The 14839-nt window shown below is 50.2% G+C and overlaps 1 protein-coding gene across 3 annotated transcripts in view; it reads left to right on the plus strand.

Annotated features, from left to right (window-relative positions):
• Positions 1 to 329: 329 nt before the first annotated feature.
• Positions 330 to 14839, plus strand: part of LOC136572337 (rab11 family-interacting protein 1-like) — a 59260-nt gene continuing 44750 nt past the window's right edge. The window contains exons 1-2 of one of the 3 annotated variants that reach the window (XM_066572841.1): positions 330 to 554; positions 768 to 1152. In XM_066572841.1, the coding sequence (XP_066428938.1) occupies positions 797 to 1152 (356 nt within the window). In that variant the 5' untranslated portion in view covers positions 330 to 554; positions 768 to 796. Of the gene's footprint in view, positions 555 to 767; positions 1153 to 14242; positions 14267 to 14839 lie in introns of those variants that run through there. The other 2 variants (XM_066572840.1, XM_066572843.1) reach the window with 2 other exon arrangements.

Genomic DNA, 14839 nt, shown 5'->3' on the forward strand with positions numbered 1-14839 from the left:
AGGAGCTGTAGTGAGTGCAGCCGTTGGTTTGTAGCATGCAGAGCCCTGCAGAGCGTTCTCCCTTCTCCCAGCTGGCAGCAGCATGCAGAGCCCTCTCCCTTCTCCCGGCTGGCAGCAGCATGCAGAGCCCTGCAGAGCGTTCTCCCGGCTGGCAGCAGCATGCAGAGCCCTGCAGAGCGTTCTCCCGGCTGGCAGCAGCATGCAGAGCCCTGCAGAGCGTTCTCCCTTCTCCCTGTTGGGCAGCAGCATGCAGAGCCCTGCAGAGCGTTCTCCCGGCTGGCAGCAGCATGCAGAGCCCTGCAGAGCGTTCTCCCTGTCAGCTGCCTCTGCTGCAGGATCTCCTCCCCTCTCTCTCTCCTCCTCTTCTGAGCAGCAGACACACAAGAAAGTTACTTTGCAGCAGCAGCAGGAGCTCCGGGACCCGCCTGCTCCCCCCCTGCAGCAGCCTGAGGACCCCCAGGAGACGAGCACCATGTGCATCAGCTGAGGGGTGAGCAGCCTGCATTGTGGGGAGGGCGCTGCGCTAAGTGCTGCATCATCCAGCCCTGCTGTAGGTAGGTAGCTGCAGTGCTGGGCATGGGAGGGGGCTGCTCAGGTCCTGCATGCGGGAGTATCGCCCCCTAGACCTGTTATGGGCCGTGACCTGGAGACCTTAGAGGAACTCCCAGAAAGTCCCAGAGCTTAGGGGGGCGACCGCTGGTCGTTATGCCATCCGGTAAGTCTGCGCACACCGCCGTATCTCTCACCGCAGACCTCTTGTATTTCAGGTCCGGCTGGTTCCTGGTACCGTCTCCAGATGTTTCTCCGGCCTGAGCCCGAGTTGGGCTGGCTCCCCACCCATGTCCAAGTCACCATCCTGCAAGCCAAAGGGCTGCGTGCCAAGGGCAAGCATGGCACCAGCGACGCCTACACGCTGATCCAGGTGGGCCGCGAGAAGTACAGCACGTCGGTGGTGGAGAAGACCCCCGGGTCTCCGGAGTGGAAGGAGGAATGTTCCTTCGAGCTTTCCCCCGGGTCCCTGGAAAGAGGGGAGAACTGCGATCTGCTGCTCACCGTCATGCATCGCGCCCTCATCGGCCTGGACCAGTTCCTGGGGCAAGTCAGCGTGCCGCTGCAGAACCTCTTCCAGGAGGGCCGCTCGCAGCGGAACCAGTAAGTAGGCGTAACGCAGCGCAGCCGGACCCGCTGTTAGATGCACCAATCCGCGTGTGTCGTGTGTATTGGCTGCTTGTTTGTGCCGCCCCGCTACCATGGCTGCTCTCCGCGTAACGCAGCGCAGCCGGACCCGCTGTTAGATGCACCAATCCACGTGTCGTGTGTGTTGGCTGCTTGTTTGTGCCGCCCCGCTACCATGGCTGCTCTCGGCGTAACGCAGCGCAGCCGGTCGCGCTCTGTATTTTTTCATGCAACAAAAAATCTTGTGAAAAATCCGCGACTGTGAAGGAGCCCGATGAAATCAATATAATCTGTAGACCGGTATTACGCCTGTAATAAGGAGCGTCCGCCGTGTGAAGGCGCCCGCTGGGTTATTTCACGCACCGCGGTTTTAAAGTTTGTGGGGGTTTTTTTTCCCCCTAGGTAATTTTGTACGATTAAAAAATTGGCGCAGCCGGATGCAGAGAGTTGCGTTCGTCGCCTGCCGACACCGCCGTTTCTTCTGTGGTGAAAGCTTTTCATGCTATTTTGTGGGTTATTGGCGTTTTTCTCTTTTCAGCGGCGGGTTTTATTTCCGCTTTTTTTTTTTTTTTTTTACATTGGCTTCTCTGTAGAAAAAAACACCCGGATTTACCAGTAAAACGCACCCAAACCGCGTGTGAAGGAAGGATCTCCCCTCTGCCACATTGCGCCAGACTCCGGTCGTATGTGTGGTCACGCTCTCCTCCATAATGACGGGGGGGGGGGGGGGGGGGGGTGACGGTAAAACCCACCGCAGGCTTTTCTGAAGGCGCCACGTTGCTCTTTGCAGCAGTTTCAATCTGCTGTGGTCATCGCCTGCAACCAACCGGAAACGGAATGGAGACTTACGCGAGTGACGTCACCGTCTGCAGTCTGTAAGAGAGGTAAGCATGCAAGATGGCGCCGTGCCCGCCGACTGCAGTTGGCTGCGGGATGTTTATGGATCCGCTGACGCCCATAGAGGCCAGCAGCGTGCAAGTGGTGCCACGTTGGTTCCCGGTAGGCCTGTGAGTGACCACTTCTTTCCTTATCACCCCCATTTGGGCAATATGGCGGCCGTGAAGGCTTGCATTGTCTGAGAACACCGCCATCTTTCTGCTGCATTGCCCGGTATAGGCCGACTTCAATAAGAGGTGTGGGCTTCATACGCAGGACTACGGCGTGCGTTGTGCGATTGTCGCCATGGCCACTTCATCGTCAGATGTAGCAGAGCTGAGCTTAGCGTTACACTAGGGCGGGGCGCGGCCTAGAAGGATGATATATGGACCCTCCAGCTGGGACTTGTAGTTCTACAGCCGGTCAGGTGGTATTATGTCATGAGTTCGCCGTACACCGCGGCGCTGTCGGTCTGTATGGGCTTCTGTACTGTAATGTCGGCCGTATGTATGCATTGGGTGTAAATATTCCATATCTGCCTACATATAGCCCCGGCTTAAAGGGTTAATTTCGTCATTAGGTTCTTCGTTCAGAGGGGCTTTGTTTATACAGGGGGCCGCGGAAGAGTAGCCGCTAAACGAAAAGCTGTCCTTGTTGCCCATAGCAACCAATCGCCCAATCACAGCGCAGCTTTCATTTTACCTCAGAAGGAAATGAAAGTGCAAGAACTGCAGAGGTAACACGGAAGCTGCGCTGTGATTGGGCGATGGGTTGCTATGGGCAACAAGGACAGCTTTTCTCTTAGACAGCCTTCATAAGGCTGGGGTCACACGGGGCGTAAATGTCACGGAATGTCGGCAGCACGACCGCACGGAAATACGGCGAGATGTCTGCAGCTGAAGCCCCGTGGGTCTTGGCGCAGGTTTTGAAAGCTGCTTATTCCGCAGCGGCCATCTCTGCCCCATAGAGAGGAGAGAGCCTGCAGCGGAACCAGCCATACAATGGACCTGCTGCGGCTTTGAATTCCGCGTAGCGTGTCCGTTTGAGCGCGGCCTGACCGCAGTGGAGCGCCCGCAGCGTGGGGGCGACATGTTTGCAGATCGTGCAGCTGGACTTCACGCACAGAACCTTCGCTGCCGCTCCGCCCCGTGTGACCACAGGTCTGCTGTGTGGCGCTGCCACTTGTCTGCGCCCCCCGGGGGGTTCATTAGCCACACCATTCCTGGCATGTGGGGCTGAATGCGTTCCATCCGCAGTAGTTGTCGGGCGACCGCCAGATCTCCGTGGGCCTGATTGGTCCGGTTGCCCATAGCAACCAGTTTTCTGTGCTGTGATTGGCTGCCCATAGGCCTTATTGAGGTGCAGACTGGAGTCCACCGCTCAGGACCCCTGCGCATGGGGCAGGAATACCGCGACATCCATGGCTGCTATGTGAACGTACGCCTGAAGACCCCCACAGGAGGCAGCCTAACTGTCAGACTGCAGGGGTCCCTAAAGGAGGCCATCCTGAGGTCTGTGCGCCCCACACGGACGGAGCGGCGCTGCACATGACGCTGCATCGCCGCCGCGAGATGCACCCCTCCATCTTCCCACGTCGCCCGTACGTACCGCCACCCCATTCACGCTGTACTTGGGGGTCCCAGCAGTCAGACCCTCTTCCCCTTTAGGGGGCGCTCACATGGCCTCCTCATACCGGCATCACCGGTGCCAATCTTAACTAGTATTCGGTTGCGGATTGCATCCATTTTGAACCTGCCCCCATACTGTGCCCTCGCTGCAGCGCACATCCGCCACCCGGGCGAGGGCTGGCAGCACTGCAGGCTCAGTATGAGGCGGGCGCAGGCTCAAACCGGCTGCGAATTCGCTAGTGACTAGCAGTCAGTTGGCACAGGCCGCAGGTTTGATGCGTAGTTTTGCCACGCTCGGCGTGGACGCGCCCTCTAAGGCGGTGTTCACATCTGCGTTGTGGCGTCTGTCCAGTAGACATGTGAACGTGCGGTGAGATCTGACGGCCGACGCCACAAGCGCCCGCCGCGCCGCACATTGGAGCTATTTCCACTTGTTCTTGGTCTGTGCGAGGGCGGACGGGCGTTTTGTCCCAGAATGCTTTGCTCGGGGTCGGTCCGGTCGGTCAGGGGTTATCAGCAGGCGGCTTGGGTGTGACAATGGCGGCGTCCTCCCGCTGTGTGGCGCGTGCGCGGTGCGCTGCAGCCCTGGGAGGAGGCCGGCTGTCTCTGTTTTGGTTTGGGTTATTTATTCCCGCTCTCACAGGACCGCTGCCTCCTGCTGCCGCTCGCCCGCTTCTCACCTGTATCTGGGAAAGCTGAGTGATCCACCGCTCCGCAGGCCGCGCTGCCGCCATCGCTCTCATAGTTGCACAGCAAGAATTTCCAGTATGGAAATGTGGAAAAAATCTGCCATCTTTCCCAGAATCCCTCGTGGGGAGCGGCTGATCCCTCGCCGACCGGCACTTCTCATCCTACTTTCCTCAGGGACACGCTGAGATTTCCCGTAGCGAGGTGCGTTACAGCCGCGCATAAGACATAATCTGCACGAACAATCGCCTGTCTGTACGCCACTAACCTACTTATGTGATCAGCCTGAGGGCGGCACTTGTACTTCACAGACCGCCGGTAATACCTCTATTACTGCACCCCTCCCCCATTACCAGCCAGAAACACCATGTACCAGAGAGCTTATATACATCATACCGGGTGTATGTCATTACACTGACCATAGGGGGCGGTAGTATAGTAGTTCTATTCTTGTACATAGGAGGCAGTATTATAGTAGTTATATTCTTGTACATAGGGGGCAGTATTATAGTAGTTATATTCTTGTACATTGGGGGCAGTATTATAGTAGTTATATTCTTGTACATAGGGAGCAGTATTATAGTAGTTATATTCTTGTATATAGGGGGCAGTATTATAGTAGTTATATTCTTGTACATAGGAGCAGTATTATAGTAGTTATATTCTTGTACATAGGGGGCAGTATTATAGTAGTTATATTCTTGTACATAGGGGGCAGTATTATAGTAGTTATATTCTTGTACATAGGGGGCAGTATTATTGTAGTTATATTCTTATACATAGGGGGCTGTATTATAGTAGTTATATTCTTGTACATAGGGGGCAGTATTATAGTAGTTATATTCTTGTACATAGGGGGCAGTATTATAGTAGTTATATTCTTGTACATAGGGGGCAGTATTATAGTAGTTATATTCTTGTATATAGGGGGCAGTATTATAGTAGTTATATTCTTGTACATAGGGGGCAGTATTATAGTAGTTATATTCTTGTATATAGGGGGCAGTATTATAGTAGTTATATTCTTGTACATAGGGAGCAGTATTATAGTAGTTATATTCTTGTATATAGGGGGCAGTATTATAGTAGTTATATTCTTGTACATAGGGGGCAGTATTATAGTAGTTATATTCTTGTACATAGGGGGCAGTATTATAGTAGTTATATTCTTGTACATAGCGGGCAGTATTATAGTAGTTATATTCTTGTACATAGGAGGCAGTATTATAGTAGTTATATTCTTGTACATAGGGGGCAGTATTATAGTAGTTATATTCTTGTACATAGGGGGCAGTATTATAGTAGTTATATTCTTGTACATAGCGGGCAGTATTATAGTAGTTATATTCTTGTACATAGGGGGCAGTATTATAGTAGTTATATTCTTGTACATAGGGGGCAGTATTATAGTAGTTATATTCTTGTACGTAGGGGGCAGTATTATAGTAGTTATATACTTGTACATAGGGGGCAGTATTATAGTAGTTATATTCTTGTACATAGGGGGCAGTATTATAGTAGTTATATTCTTGTACATAGGGGGCAGTATTATAGTAGTTATATTCTTGTACATAGGGGGCAGTATTATAGTAGTTATATTCTTGTACATAGGGGGCAGTATTATAGTAGTTATATTCTTGTATATAGGGGGCAGTATTATAGTAGTTATATTCTTGTACATAGGGGGCAGTATTATAGTAGTTATATTCTTGTACATAGAGGGCAGTATTATAGTAGTTATATTCTTGTATATAGGGGGCAGTATTATAGTAGTTATATTCTTGTATATAGGGGGCAGTATTATAGTAGTTATATTCTTGTACATAGGGGGCAGTATTATAGTAGTTATATTCTTGTACATAGGGGGCAGTATTATAGTAGTTATATTCTTGTACATAGGGGGCAGTATTATAGTAGTTATATTCTTGTACATAGGAAGCAGTATTATAGTAGTTATATTCTTGTACATAGGTGCAGTATTATAGTAGTTATATTCTTGTACATAGGGGGCAGTATTATAGTAGTTATATTCTAGTACATAGGGAGCAGTATTATAGTAGTTATATCCTTGTACATAGGGGGCAGTATTATAGTAGTTATATTCTTGTACATAGGGGGCAGTATTATAGTAGTTATATTCTTGTACATAGGGAGCAGTATTATAGTAGTTATATTCTTGTACATAGGAGGCAGTATTATAGTAGTTATATTCTTGTACATAGGGGGCAGTATTATAGTAGTTATATTCATGTACATAGGGGGCAGTATTATAGTAGTTATATCCTTGTACATAGGGGGCAGTATTACAGTAGTTATATTCTTGTACATAGGGAGCAGTATTATAGTAGTTATATTCTTGTACATAGGGGGCAGTATTATAGTAGTTATATTCTTGTACATAGGGGGCAGTATTATAGTAGTTATATTCTTGTACATAGGAAGCAGTATTATAGTAGTTATATTCTTGTACATAGGAAGCAGTATTATAGTAGTTATATTCTTGTACATAGGTGCAGTATTATAGTAGTTATATTCTTGTACATAGGGGGCAGTATTATAGTAGTTATATTCTAGTACATAGGGAGCAGTATTATAGTAGTTATATCCTTGTACATAGGGGGCAGTATTATAGTAGTTATATTCTTGTACATAGGGGGCAGTATTATAGTAGTTATATTCTTGTACATAGGGGGCAGTATTATAGTAGTTATATTCTTGTACATAGGAGGCAGTATTATAGTAGTTATATTCTTGTACATAGGGGGCAGTATTATAGTAGTTATATTCATGTACATAGGGGGCAGTATTATAGTAGTTATATTCTTGTACATAGGGGGCAGTATTACAGTAGTTATATTCTTGTACATAGGGAGCAGTATTATAGTAGTTATATTCTTGTACATAGGGAGCAGTATTATAGTAGTTATATTCTTGTACATAGGGAGCAGTATTATAGTAGTTATATTCTTGTACATAGAGGGCAGTATTATAGTAGTTATATTCTTGTACATAGGGGGCAGTATTATAGTAGTTATATTCTTGTATATAGGAGCAGTATTATAGTAGTTATATTATTGTACATAGGGGGCAGTATTATAGTAGTTATATTCTTGTACATAGGGAGCAGTATTATAGTAGTTATATTCTTGTACATAGGGGGCAGTATTATAGTAGTTATATTCTTGTACATAGGGGGCAGTACTATAGTAGTTATATTCTTGTACATAGGGGCAGTACTATAGTAGTTATATTCTTGTACATAGGGGCAGTACTATAGTAGTTATATTCTTGTACATAGGGGCAGTATTATAGTAGATATATTTTTGTACATAGGGGCAGTACTATAGTAGTTATATTCTTGTACATAGGGGGCAGTATTATAGTAGTTATATTCTTGTACATAGGGGCAGTATTATAGTAGTTATATTCCTGTACATAGGGGGCAGTATTATAGTAGTTATATTCTTGTACATAGGGGGCAGTATTATAGTAGTTATATTCTTGTACATAGGAGCAGTATTATAGTAGTTATATTCTTGTACATAGGGGGCAGTATTATAGTAGTTATATTCTTGTACATAGGATCAGTATTATAGTAGTTTATATTCTTGTACATAGGATCAGTATTATAGTAGTTTATATTCTTGTACATAGGGGGCAGTATTATAGTAGTTATATTCTTGTACATAGGAGCAGTATTATAGTAGTTATATTCTTGTACATAGGAGGCAGTATTATAGTAGTTATATTCTTGTACATAGGGGGCAGTATTATAGTATTTATATTCTTGTACATAGGGGGCAGTATTATAGTAGTTATATTCTTGTACATAGGAGCAGTATTATAGTAGTTATATTCTTGTACATAGGGAGCAGTATTATAGTAGTTATATTCTTGTACATAGGGGGCAGTATTATAGTAGTTATATTCTTGTACATAGGGGGCAGTATTATAGTAGTTATATTCTTGTACATAGGGGGCAGTATTATAGTAGTTATATTCTTGTACATAGGGGGCCGTATTATAGTAGTTATATTCTTGTACATAGGGGCAGTATTATAGTAGTTATATTCTTGTACATAGGGGGCAGTATTATAGTAGTTATATTCTTGTACATAGGGGGCAGTATTATAGTAGTTATATTCTTGTACATAGGGGGCAGTATTATAGTAGTTATATTCTTGTACATAGGGGGCAGTATTATAGTAGTTATATTCTTGTACATAGGGAGCAGTATTATAGTATTTATATTCTTGTACATAGGGGGCAGTATTATAGTAGTTATATTCTTGTACATAGGAACAGTATTATAGTAGTTATATTCTTGTACATAGGGGCAGTATTATAGTAGTTATATTCTTGCACATAGGGGGGCAGTATTATAGTAGTTATATTCTTGTACATAGGGGGCAGTATTATAGTAGTTATATTCTTGTACATAGGGGGCAGTATTATAGTAGTTATATTCTTGTACATAGGGGGCAGTATTGTAGTAGTTATATTCTTGTACATAGGAACAGTATTATAGTAGTTATATTCTTGTACATAGGAGCAGTATTATAGTAGTTATATTCTTGTACATAGGGAGCAGTATTATAGTATTTATATTCTTGTACATAGGGGGCAGTATTATAGTAGTTATATTCTTGTACATAGGAACAGTATTATAGTAGTTATATTCTTGTACATAGGGGCAGTATTATAGTAGTTATATTCTTGCACATAGGGGGGCAGTATTATAGTAGTTATATTCTTGTACATAGGGGGCAGTATTATAGTAGTTATATTCTTGTACATAGGGGGCAGTATTATAGTAGTTATATTCTTGTACATAGGGGGCAGTATTGTAGTAGTTAGCACTAGTGTGTTTGTGTATATGTTCCGCACTTCATATATTGGTTTATAGTTTACAGAAGTGACAGCCAAATGTCCTCGGAGTAGTTGTCGGTGCCCCTCCCCCACTTCAGAGAAGTACTTCACCCTGGGGTATGATGGGAGTGACGTTCTGGCATAATGACATTTGGGAACATTACTTTCTGGCGTCTTCTCACGAGTTGCGCTGACATGTCTGAGCGGTGCCGGCAGTCAGGAAGACTTTCCATGTCGGACGGTGTGATGGCAGTGAAGTGTACAGGGGGGGGGAGGGCTGTGCTGTTTGATCTTCGTGTCTGTAGAACGCTTTCATCTGGCGTGTTGGAAGCGTTCGCCGTCTTCTCGCTGTCACATTTATTTTCTCTTATCTGAAGCCGCGGAGACACGAGAAGAGCAGAGACCACTGTTCGCAGCGCGGCTCTACAACTCCTCTCAGGGCATTGGTGGGATCTCCGTGGTGCCGGATTATCGGGAGGTTTCTGGATTATCAGATGGTCATGGAAAGTGCCCGTATGATGTGTGAAGTCCCTGTGTTCGCGGCTGCGTTGTGAACCCGTCAGAGCTGTTGGTTTTTGGCGCCGCGGGCACGGCAGTGTCTGGATAACGTTGTAGGGCGTTGCTGCGGGATTCCTCGCCCTTGGTCGGAGGCGAGCGTCTCTACATTCGCCGCGGCTGCGCTGGAATGTTCCAGTTTACATCGCCGTCCTCCTGAGACATTCCACACGCTGACATCTCGCCTCGTCTTGTCCGCCTCACATTCCTGTAGAGACGTGTTACGGGTCGTCACGCGGCCGGGGAGGGGTCGCCCTCAGCATTTCGCCTCCGGGGGGATTGGACAGGGGGGCTCGGCCCGTATGTGGAGGATCGATGTGTGCTGGGTTTAGGGTTTATCCGAACCGTAACGCTAAGATGTCCTCGTTGTCCGTAGTAACCAAACGCAGCGGTGAGCTGAGAGCACGGCCCGGGTTGGTTGCTACGGGCAACAAGGACTGCGTGCAGCTACTTCTACGTCCACCAAATTCTTGGCGCCGCGGTCCGTTCGCCGGGTGATTTCCTTTAATTATCAAGAAGCCGCTGTTTTTACGTGTTGTCGTACCGGCCATCGGTGAGCATCGCCTGCTGGAAGTCCGCGAGGAGCGAGCGCGGGTTGTGCTGCGGCTCGGACCCCTTACAGCACGCGTCAAACTCCAGGCCCGCAGGCTGCATCCGGACCGCCATGATGGTTATGGCCACGACGAGGTCCGCATGTGGAATGCCCGTCTCTCTACTGTCTGTGGAGGACGCAGCTGGCACTTGTGGAGGGGGCGGTGCCAGCACAGGGAGCAGCTGCCATCTTTGATCCTGAGCTCCAGCGCACCTCCTCCGTTCAGCACCTCACAGGCGGTGGCCCAGCCCTACCTGCCCCCCACCCCTGAGGTAGGAAAGCCCCCTCATAGTGCGTGGAGCGCCACCGCCGTGTGAGGAGCGGTCACAATTAGGGATTATTCGCACCGGCGGATGCAGCTTCTGTCCGTCCTCCGCAGCGTTTCCACGGACTGACGCTGCGCGGATTCCCCGCGTATTTCCACGTTTCTGCTGGGTTTTTATTGTGCGTTTATTCCCTGTGATTTTCATGTGTGCAAAAAAGAAAAGGGCGCGTAGATTTCGCCGGCCTCCTTGTATCATTCGTATTTACGCGGTGCCATTGACCTCGCGTGCGTAAAACACAGGACTGGGGGATAAGCTGTCCGTATTACACATGTAATAAGGAGCTGGATACGAGAATGATGGGGCCCTCGGTGAGGGAGTCGGACGCCCCGGCCCTGGAGGCTCCGTGTTTGGCGTCACACGTGATGATAATTCAGGACGTCATGTGACCTGCGCCAGTTATGGGGCTCCTAGGATGGAACACGGTTCCAGCGCCGGCGTGATATGATTGCTCCTCCTTCCGTTTATCCGTCTGTCTGTCCCGAGGTACCTGTGTCTGACTGGCGGAGCGGGTCACAGGCAAGTCGCAGTCCCTGTCGAGGTTTGCGCTGCGACTTTGTCGACAACCATTGGCACAGCTCTGGCCGGAGCAGACATCCTGCCGTATATTCCAACCGCTTCACGCAGCGTGACTGCGCCATTTCAGCGTTCTGTCGCTGTGGCCCGTGCGGCGAGGGTTTAGCTGTCATGGGAAAAGAACGCACAAATGGCGGGAAGGCCGAGAAAATATTAGTCAGAATTGTGTGTTTTCCCGGCTTTCTGGGGTGCGGCGCTTCTCCCCTGTGTGTCTGCCCACCCGCCGGCCGTGGGATGTCTGCGGGTGTAGCAGAGCTGAGTTGGTCATTCTTCGGACATCTCCCCACAATCTGTGGTGTTACTCTGGGCTCTGCTACATCTAGCGGGCAGTGACTCCCCTCCCCCGCCGCTGCTGCCTCTATTATTCTTCCCTTTCCGGTCGTCCGCGCCCCTCCGTGCGGCTGTCGGTCCTGATAGGCCGGGAGGGGCTCTTACCGTCTCCGCAGGTTTTTCCTATTTGCTTTCCCTTTCAAGTTCCAGCTGCTGAGCGCTTGTTGGCTTCGTAACGCGTTCGCAGCCCCGCCGTCCGGCCGCTACCTGCTGCTTCCAGCCAGAAGGAACATTTCATCGCTGCTTGAAGCACGAAAGGGAGAAGGCGGCGAAAATATGTAATATACGTAAACCGTGTGCCGGATTATCAGGCCTCTGGAGTGTCGGACCTCACGGACCAGCGATTACCTCCCCCCCCCCCCCCCCCCCGAGCGTTGTAAGACCCAACCAAGGCGCACAAAAACCCTTGCATGGGTCCGTTTACCCGTCCGCTTCGTACTCTCGCAGGTTGGACAACAGCGCCGGTTATTTCCTCTGGCGAACCGTGTGATCTGCGTGCGGCACAATGTGGTGCTTTGAGTAAATTGTGCGTTTTGCGTGTTGCGAGACCACTTGCAGCGGCTGTACTCCCCTGGGCGGGCTCTCCCGCTGCGAGATGGAACGTAACGCTATTTCCCTGCGCGGCCGCAGAAATCTCACCGCTATTTTCATTGATTAAGAAAATGATCTTTTTTTCTATTATAAGGAACCTGCAATCCGCAGGAGCGCGACCGCTGCGCCATTCTTTTGCACTCGCATGCAAAATCTCTTGTTTACCATCCGTGTTGGCCCACTTGTGGCGGAGGGTATCGCGCGTGTCCACGCGGACGCTCGTCAAGTTGTGCGGCGGTAGCTTGCATGCGGACCAGAATGGGCGGCGCGTTTCTCCTCGGACTTCCAATGAACGGCCTCCTTGCCTTCTGGTTTTTCCGTCTTCAGACCGTGGGAGGATTGGCTGGTGTGTCCGCCCGCCAGTCTATGAACGCAGCATCCGATGTGGCGCTGCCGGATTAATGGAAGTTCACGCTTTAGATTTTATGTCTATAATTTAGTTTATATTTCTTTTCCTAGGTTTAGTTCATGATTTCGTGGCTGCGGTGGGCGGGGCTGCCACGGGTGGGCGGAGCTCTGACCACTACTAGGCTGGTGTTTCATTTAAACCAGTTTGGGCCAGAATTCAGCAGTAAGACGGTCACAATGATTTGCAGCTTTTTGGCACTTTGTGGCACCCTCTGCTGTAAATGGCGGGGTGGGCGGGGCATCTCATTATTTACACAGCAAACTATGATTGTAGGCGGTCTTACCAGGCGTGGACAGAGTAGGTGACCTCAGCGAAAGGGGTGTCACCACCTGTGATTGGCTGAGCTATTTCTGTGATTCATGCTCCGCCCCCTGTGTACCCCAGCCGACCGACTACGGTTCAGCTATCCTGGGGTCGTCGGCAGAATTACCTGTGGGAATCCTCTATAAAACATCTCTCCCGTTTGGCGCTCTCTTGTGTGTTTGCCACAGACAGGTCCTGATGCGATTGTAGCGCCCCCGATGTCCCCAACGCCCTCGAAACGCTCTGGGGCGCTGTTGGGTCTATTGTGCCTTTCCAAAGCTGTCGCAGGCTTCGGGTCTTGCGAGCTTCTTGCTTTGCCTTCGCTCTCAGGCGTTCTCCTATAGACCCCCCCCCCCCCCCCCCCCCAAACAATGGCGCTGAAAATAAAGCAATGTTCTTTGGTGATTTTTTTGTGAACCGAACAAAGAAAGAGGCGGAGCTGTAGACTGAAGCGCGGAGCGGGCGGGCGCCGCCGCTGTGAGGGCGATGAGTTTTGTGTGTAGTTGCCCTTTAAGACGGCGGTGCTGCAGAGTACAGAGCTGGTCTGACCACATGGCGCAAATACCAATACAGAGTGCGGCCGGCAGCTGAACCCACGGGAGACCGGCCTGTCAGCTTGGGGGACTACAAGTCTAAGCATGCGCACTCATAGACAGCAGAGCTGAGCTGCTAATTAACCCCTTCAGGGTCACAAATGTATCATATTTATAATGATTCCATTGACACGGCCGTCCGGCGCTGCCGCTATTGTTTAGTCTACGGAGGAGCCTAGAAGCATTAGTGGGGAGCGACAGGAAAAGCACGCCGCGCCGCTTCTGTTGGGTTTACTTCGTGCGGTCAGTCCGTACGGTTACGGCGACACCAAAGCTCTATGTATCGTCGGCCCCTGCGGACGTACTGCGGACGTACTGCAGTGTATTATCATCATGATGGTAAAACGGCTTTTCCCTCACTTTCTGCTGTAAACCGCGTGTTTGGGATCGCCGCGTCCGTGACGACCGGCGTGGTGAGCTGAACGCACTTTATTCTTCGGGGGTTACAAAGTTGTGGGCCTCTGAATGCAGCGATGCAAAATGAGATCAAACCAATGAAACTATAATTGTGTTTTTTTTCGTAACCGTAGCGACCCGCAGAAGAGAGATGAGCGCTGCAAAAAAAGAAATGTAAACCGGAGGGCAGGAATGTTCCCCCAAGTACAACACGCTACATGTGCCGCTGACAACCCCCCGGAGAGGCTTCTGGGAAGGGAGGAACAGCCCAAAATAGGCCGCGTCACCAAGGGGTTAAATCTGCACGGCGAGTTCTGCGCGATCCCTGAGGAGCCTCCGCCCGTGTGAGCGGGACACAGTAGGTAGGGCTCTACATCTAGGGGTGCGGGGAATGTGTGACCTCAGACCTCCCTCCTGGCAGCGGCCGGCAGGTCACACAATGTTCCAGCGTCTCGTAACATAAAACCTTCCCGGCTGCTTGTGCGGACGCTGTGGGGGTCATTACTGAGGGAGGATGTGAGGAGCGTGGGGGCTGCCGACTGGCTGCGCCGCGCCAATGTGGGGGCTGCTGATGGGCTGCGCTGCGCCAATGTGGGGGCTGCTGATGGGCTGCGCCACGCCGGTGTGGGGGTCATTACTGAGGGAGGATGTGAGGAGCGCGGGGCCTGCCGACGGGCTGCGCTACACTGCGCCAGTGTGGGGGCTGCCGACGGGCTGCGCCGCGCCGTTGTGGGGGCTGCGGATGGGCTGCGCCGCGCCAATGTGGAGGCTGCGGATGGGCTGCGCCGCGCCAATGTGGAGGCCTGCCGACGGGCTGCGCTGCGCCGTTGTGGGGGCTGCCAACGGGCTGCGCTGCGCCGTTGTGGGGGCTGCCGACGGGCTGCGCTGCGCCGTTGTGGGGGCCTGCCGACGGGCTGCGCCGCGCCGTTGTGGGG

This window comes from Eleutherodactylus coqui, chromosome 7, assembly GCF_035609145.1.
Source record: "Eleutherodactylus coqui strain aEleCoq1 chromosome 7, aEleCoq1.hap1, whole genome shotgun sequence".
In the NCBI taxonomy this organism is placed as follows: domain Eukaryota; kingdom Metazoa; phylum Chordata; class Amphibia; order Anura; family Eleutherodactylidae; genus Eleutherodactylus; species Eleutherodactylus coqui.